At 47.1% G+C, this 7905-nt stretch overlaps 1 protein-coding gene across 1 annotated transcript; it reads left to right on the top strand.

Moving 5' to 3' along the window:
* The first annotated feature begins 2512 nt into the window (after positions 1–2512).
* LOC147867084 (uncharacterized) lies at positions 2513–6224 on the top strand. Its single transcript, XM_087314828.1, has 3 exons — positions 2513–4713; positions 4823–4883; positions 5007–6224. The coding sequence occupies exons 1-3, from the start codon at positions 2942–2944 to the stop codon at positions 6189–6191; spliced, it is 3018 nt and encodes a 1005-aa protein (XP_087170954.1). The 5' UTR covers positions 2513–2941; the 3' UTR covers positions 6192–6224.
* The last annotated feature ends 1681 nt before the right edge of the window (positions 6225–7905 follow it).

Raw genomic sequence — 7905 nt, 5'->3', positions numbered from 1 at the left:
CCTTTGACTAGGAATATATGTATACAGATCTATCAATCTCTACAGAGATGGGTATTTTATTATGGAAAACAATATTGTAAATAAGGAAAGCAATGCATATTTAGGTTAGGGTCCAATGGAGAGTGTGTGATCCAAAAGGCTAGGTAGTAGTAGTGGGATTCCAAAAGTCCTAGTAGAGAGAGAGAGAGAGAGAGAGGGTAATAAATATAGAAGAACACACACTCAAAAGAAGGAAGGGGAGGAGAGAGAGTGAGGCCCAAACTCAGTTGGTCCCTTCATCATCCATATCCAACAAATTGGACTGATTGTGTGTGTCTCTCTCTCTAAAAGAGAAAGAAATGAAGGCCCAAACTTTGCTTGTTTTAAAAACAGGGGAGGACCAAATGCTCTCTCTCTCTCTCCTAATCAATGTGTACATATATATATATATATATATATATATATATATATATATATATATATATATATATATATATATACACACATGTATATATAAACATACATACATTATACATATATATATATATGTTCCTCACTCATTCACTCTCTTTCTCTCTCTCTCTTCACTGTACCCACTCAATTCTACCAGTACACACACACTCACTCACTCACTCACTCACTTACTCACTCTTTCTTTCTGGCCATCTCCTTCTTCTTTTTTACTTCTTCCTTCCTTCCTTCCTTCCTATATATATATATATATTATATGTATGTATGTACATACATATGTGTATAGCCTAGCCTAGCCTAGTAGCTTAGCTAGGGCCTCTCTATCACTCTATCAAGCCTAGCCTAGCTACCTATTCTACAAACAAATAGCTGACCTTAAAAGCCATAGAAAAAGCTACTCTACTCTAGTGGAGTAGGCTAGTACAGATACACACACACACACACTCTCTTCTTCTTCTTCTTCTTCTTCCTTCTTCTTCTTCCTTCTTCTCTCTGAATGCAACCCCCCCCCCTCCCCTGTTTCTCTCTCTCTCTCTCTCTCTCTCTCTCTAAATGTTATTACCCTGACATGGAGGCATGTCTCTCTCTCTCTCTCTAGTCCTTTTCTCCTCCTCTCCCTGCAAACACCCCCCCACCCCCCAATTTCATCCGTAATTAGGGCTCCTACATACACACACACACACATATCCATACGTAGCATACATAACATGCATACATAACATACCATAGCTAGGGGGGGGGGGGGAGCTTCTTGGCCCCCAAATTCATCCGCAATTAGGGCTCCTAAATACACACATACATACACACATAATCCATACCATAACATACCATACCATGCCCTGCTCTCAAGCCGGAGCATCAGGAGGTGGAGCAAGACAGAAGAAGACACAGAGACAGAGAGAGAGAGACAGAGAGAGAGAGGACTCAGGACTCAGGAGTGTGTGTGGTGTGTGTGTGTGTGTGTGTGTGTGTGTGTGTACTAGTAATAACTGACTGAAGACCAGAGACAGTAGTCACCACTCTCTCTCTCTCTCTCTCTCTCCATAGCTCACTCTGTGTGTGTGTGTTTATAGAGCTGTCAAATCACAAGCTCCATAGCTCACTCTCTCTGCTCTCTGCTCTCTGCTCTCCATAGGAGAAGGAGAAGCAGTAGCTTCTTTCTATAAGCAGAAGCTGCAAATTGACTTACTCCGTCTCTGTGTGTGTGTATGTGTGTGTGTGTCTGTTTTTTTATTTTGTTGGGTCTTCCCTGACACAAAAAAAATCCTCTGTTTCTTTCACACACAAACTTCTACTTCTACTTCTACTTCTACTTTACTTTACATACATACATACATACATACTTAACTGCACGTCGCTTCTTTTGGAACTAGAAAGAGACTGAAGAAGGAAGGAAGAAGGAAGAAGGAAGAAGGAAGAAGGAAGAAGAAAAGCTGCGCTTACAAAGAAATAGGAAGGAAGGAAGGAGGGGGGAGGGAGAGGAGGCTCTCTCTCTCTCTCTTCTCTTCTCTTCTCTTCTCTTCTCTTCTGTCTGTCTGTAGACTGTGTGTCTGTCTCTGTCTGTCTGTCTGTCTGTCTGTAGACTGTCTCCATGAACAACAACACCTCCTATCATTGCTTATAATCTCTCTCTCTCCCCCTGCAGACCTCATCATCCTCATCATAATCTCTCCATAATCTCCATAATCAGATTATAGATACCCTCCCTCCCCCCTCAAGTCTTTAATTCCCATGGCCTTTGCAAACTATCCAAGAATGTGAGAATCAATCAAAAAGTCTATTGCCTTTCAACCTTCTGTGCATAATTTAATTTATGCACGCTCAATCTCTGTGTCTCTGCCATTTGCATTCTCCTACTCATCTCTGCTCCACAACATAATTATGATTCAGGGGTGCCTCTGCCAAAGCCAAAGCCACCATCGCCCCATAGCCATAGCCATTTGCACTTTTTTTTAATTACCTTCAGAGAAGAAATAGAAGAAGTAGAAGCAGAAGCAGAAGCAGAAGAAAGGAGAAGGCGAGGAATTCCAGTTTTCTAGCCATCGTTCTGTTCTTTTCTTTTTTTTCTTTTTTCTTTTTTCTTTTTTCTTTTTTAAACTCCCCTTTCTGATCTTCATTCAGTAAATGCTGTGCAGAGATTCCATTTTCTTCTCCAGACTTTTTTCTTTCTTTTTCTGCTTCTGCTTCTTCTTCTGCATCTTCTTCTGGTCGGAGTTTCTTCCTGTTTGATCGCCCCGCGACATAGCTGCTGTGCAGAAAGCAGGTGCTAATCAATCGTTCCGAGACTCAGATCTGAGACCTCGGCATCTCCTCTCCTCTCCTCCTCATCGATGAAGCTCGAGCTGGAATGCAGACGCCATTCCTGGTGCCCTAATTGACATACCTTTCCCCCTCGCAGGCACACAGATAGAGATATTAACAGAGAAAGGGTTTAGGGTTTAGGGTTTAGGGTTTAGGGTTCAGGGTTCAGGGTTTAGGGTTTAGGGTGCAGATGGTATCATCTGGGACCTACCATTTCGTTACGACAGGAGATGGGGGCCAGCAGGAGGTCCAACCCAGCCCAAGTATGCAGACACTCCATCTCATGAATCCTTCTTCTTACCTTGGCGGCTATGGAGATGCCCTCGCCAATCCAGGTGCACAGGATAACATTCATACAGGGGTAAACAGCAGCAGCAGCAGCAGCCATCGCCAGATCCAGCAGCATTTCGATGGATTCTCTGCAGCTCCAATCCCACAGGCTTCTCTGCCGCCGCCGCCGCAACAGCAGCAGCAGGCCATGTATGTGAATTCAGCCCATCTGCAGACGATGATGAACATGGCACCTGCATCTACACAGCCCACCAATTTCTTCGCAGGTAACAGATATGGAAGCAATCCAGCAGGCCACTGGCCTTCTGCTGGTGCAGGGATCAATGAGCTTTCTTTCCTTCCTTCCACCACCGATTCTTCAGCTCGGATCACGCAGCCATTGGCAGCACGGATGGAACCAGGAGGAGCAGGAGCAGGAGGAGGCCATGTGAGCTCCAATCTTCCGCACCATTATCAGCAGCTTCATGAAGAGCAGATTCTGCAGAGCGGACCTACAATCAGAAGCCCCCATCTGCCTGGGCCGAATCAGAGCTTATCTCTGTCTCTTCCAGGCCAATACCCGCTGCGATTAGTGCCGCCGTACTACGGTGTGCAGGCAGAAGATCTGGTTCATTACAGCGAAGATGGAGATGCAGAAGAGGGGATGTATCAGCAGCAGAGATGGATTGGAAACCCTAATCAGATCGCAGAAGCATCTGGACAGGATGGATCGATGGTCCAGTCTGCTGTGTATGGAAGGCAGAGCAATTCTTCAGCTCCGGCCATTGTCTACGGGGGTGGGCAGTTCCGTTGGCCTGACGGGCAATTCGGTGCGGTCGGCTTCGGGGTTCAGCTCGTGGTGGGATCGAAGTACCTGAGAGCTGCTCAGCTTCTGTTGGAGGAGATTGTTAGCTATGGCTGTGGGGTGAAGATTACAGGCTCCTTGAAGCAGACCCAATCTCTGGCCATGGCACCCACCTCTCTCCTCATGAATGCCACCACCAGCACCACCGCCACTTCTTCTAGCTCAAGGGAATTAGGAGCCATGGCTTCTGCAGATCAGTCTCCTCCAAGCTCCGCAAGATCGGCCGGAGGCCTGGCATGTATTACATCCAGCGCAGGTACGAATCGTGCAGCCATGGCATCTGAGCAGGCGGAGATTGGCATTTCTCCATCCCACATTCCTCCTGCTCCTGCTCCCCCGCGAAAGCAAGAGATTCAGAGCAGGAAAGCGAAGCTCATAGCCATGCTGGAGGAGGTGGACAGGAGGTATAAGCTCTACTTCAGCCAGATCGAGGCCGTGGTGGATGCCTTCGAGGCGGCCGCGGGCGTGGGCGCGGCCAAGACGTACACGGCTCTCGCGCTCGACACGATCTCCAGGCACTTCCGCGGGCTGAGGGACGCAATAGGCGGACAAATCGCGGCCACGAGCAGGGCTCTCGGGGATGAATTGACAGTAGGAGGAGGGGGCTTCGGGCCTTATCCTCCTCCTCCTGTGAGCAGCACTTCCTCTGGTGGGATCGGGAGATTGAGATATGTGGACCAGCAGCTCCGCCATCACCGGCAGCAGATCGGTATGATGGTAATGCAGCCTCCCCAACCCCCGCCCCCCGCGTGGCGCCCCCAAAGAGGCTTGCCCGAGCATTCCGTCTCGGTCCTCCGGGCATGGTTGTTCGAGCACTTCCTACACCCGTAAGCCCCCCTATCCCTAAACCCTAAACCCTAATCTGCATATGACCACATTCTTGGATTTATACACAAAGTCTAAATCCTCCTGCTTGTTTTGCTCATGATTTTGCAGGTACCCCAAGGATGCAGACAAGCATATGTTAGCTAGGCAAACAGGGCTTACAAGGAATCAGGTATGTCTTTCAATTTAGCTACTCAAACCACACCATATCTGCAGAGCTCTAGCTTTGGCTATGGTGTTTTCAATGGTTTTGTCATTGCCGTGAAAAGCATGATGATGAGCAAATCACATTCAGGTGTCCAACTGGTTCATCAATGCCCGAGTCCGGCTCTGGAAACCTATGGTGGAAGAGATGTACCTTGACGAGGTGAAGGAGGCGGAGGCGGAGGCGGACATGGACATGGACGGGACGTCTGTGGATCAATCGAAATCCAATACAGAGAACAGCAAGAGTGGCATTACAGCCAGCAATCTAGAGGTGGATGAAGGGGGTACTACCCCTGCAGTGGGCATTGCCAATTCAGGCACTACTACTATTATGGCTGCTACTGCTACTACCGCCATTAGTACGAAGCAGACGGACATGAATCAGAAGGGGCATCCCGATGAAGCCGGGAGCGAGGAGAAACACTTGGATGTGGCCACCGATCCGAACAACATTTCAGTGTTCCATGGTCATATCGGGCCCAACACGAACACCGTCCATGCCAATGCCAATGTCAATGTTCATGGCCATGTCCATGTCCATGCCCATGCCACCAATGCCAATGACAACAGCCTGCAGATGCTGCAGCTCATAAAGAAAGCCCGATTCGACGATATGCCCATGTCGTATCCTCTCAAATCCGAAGAGATCCATCACGGGAGGGAAGGCTTCCCGCTCCATGAGCCCGACAAGCAGCAGCAGCAGCATGGCTTCTCCATGTTGAGAGGCATGCAGGGCAGCAGTAACATCCTTGCATACGGGGGCGGGGCCCAGCGCATAGGCAGCGGGTATCATTGTGCCGGCATGGACGGCGACGGGTTTCCTCGTGTTGTCCCGGACTCATTGCCGGTCGGGATGCCTGGCGGAGGTGGGGCCGTCTCCTTAACCCTCGGCTTGCAGCATCCCGAGGGTCTCGTGTCGTCATCACTCCCAGCTCAACAACACCAGCAGCACTATTTCCTCCAGCAGCAGCAGCAGCAGCAATTCCAAGCTGTTCCAGGACATATACATAGCAGTAGTGGTAGCAGTAGCAGTAGCAGCAGTAGGGCAGATCAACTAGGTGGATTGCTGAACCATCACCATCACCATCACCATGGTGGAGGTGAGCTTAGCAGTACGACAGGAGGAGGAGGTGTCGGGAATAGGCGGCACCTCGAGGCGGATGTAGAGCAGTACTACTCAGGCATTCTGGATGCCTCGAGAAGCTACGAAGCTCAGTTGGCCGAGCTCCAGGCCCGCAAGCGTTTCGCATCTCATATGCAACACCAAGGCTAGCTAATGCCCGGGGTCCCGCCCAATCGCCCGCCCGCCCGAGAAATGGCATTCGGCCGCTCCCGCCCGCCTCGTCCCCTGGATCCCGAAAAAATGGTTCAAACGTTCCCGAGAAGTGGCCGCCCCGCCTGAGTTGTAGTTTGCAACAACTCTCATGTATAATTCTAATAGCCCTCAAGCTTCTTGTCCGAGGATCCCTGCCCGCCCGCCCACAAGCTATATATTGTTTGTGTTCATGAGTCCTCATCCTACTCATAACCCTTGGAGCCAGCCTCATCCATGGCGCTTTGAGGCATTGTATATCATACTAAAGCTTCCCTCCAAGACTCCTCTCTATCCCTCTCATGATTTGGAATGCCTATGATATAAAAATTCTCTTCATTTCTTTGGAACCTCATTTCTGTTTGTCTTTGATATATGCATATGAGCAATCCTACTCTAGGTCACCTTGAAAGCAAAGCCCATGTACATGCATATTGGAAACAACATGACCCGACACACAAAAAAACCCGAGTACAATTAAGCCATGACGATCTTATGGCAATGTAAAAGCCCTTCGAGGTGATCTAACATGATCTTTCGGCAAGGTAAAGTCCCAATTTGAGGTGTTGTGGCACTAATTGACATAAAAGACGGACTCTTCTCGATGACAAGGTTCTCAGAAAGCTTAGTTGTGAGACAACTATCGAATCAAACGTTGTTTCGGTTAACAAACTTCTCTTATTATACTCCATGAAAACCATTAGACAATTAACTCTCATTTCTCATGCTCCAATTGGAACATAGATCCGAGTACCCTTGGTTGTCAAACACTACCTTATATGCGATGATGAAAAGGGTAAAAGCTCTAATTGCAATCACAATTTGAAGGGGTATCAATGTATCATCACATCAATTTTCCTTTCAAGCTATGTATTGTTTGGAGACCTTTGAATAAGGACATATTTCTCGTACTCCAATTGTGCCATCCGCGCTCGAATGCTTGAGGTAACCAAAATACCTTGTACGTTGGAAGGGGTACACACACACACACATATATATATAGCTCCTTGAGCATAACCTAGTTACCTACGCCTAAGGTTGCAACACATCAGAAGTACATGCATGGCATCCTCCTCGATCCTTATATAATAGAACTATGTACCTAAAAAAGTGTATTGGCCAATAAGTTTCAAGTTGTTGCCAAAAGTAATCCAACACATCATTAACTTATTCCATAGGCTTTCTCCTTCGAGGGCAACATGTTGAGTCCTCATCATTCAATGAGTATAAGAATGTTGACAACAAAGGGGATTGAGAGTATTTGGATACAAGGCACAAGGGACATACATACTAGCACAAGATCATGGAGATCATTGGCACCATGTGGATTTGCTCAATGACATCAATAGTCACTCGATGGATGTCATATTTTTGTTCCATTCCACTCATTCCATACATAGCAAATATGCACTTAATCCTTGTAAGAGCATCTAAAATATCTAAACTGATTGAGAAGCCATTTCATCCATTAAGATCATATCATAGATCTTTAGCAAACTTAAGAGCTTTTATTTTAGCTAAAGTATGGATAACTTGAATTCACCCATATTTATGATTTTATCTCGTAGGTCAATTATAGCTTCCTATTTCTTGGAACGGGATTACCAGAGTGGTAAGCTATTATGGGCTCAAATTTACTAACCATAATAATGTTTAGTTTTCCTAAACGACAAGC

This window comes from Azolla caroliniana, unplaced genomic scaffold (genome assembly GCF_043228905.1).
Source record: "Azolla caroliniana isolate FFs.n. ecotype wild unplaced genomic scaffold, voAzoCaro1.0.p SCAF_2, whole genome shotgun sequence".
In the NCBI taxonomy this organism is placed as follows: Eukaryota; Viridiplantae; Streptophyta; class Polypodiopsida; order Salviniales; family Salviniaceae; genus Azolla; species Azolla caroliniana.
The sequence above is the reverse complement of the archived record's forward strand: the minus strand, read 5'-3'. Positions and strand labels throughout refer to the sequence as shown.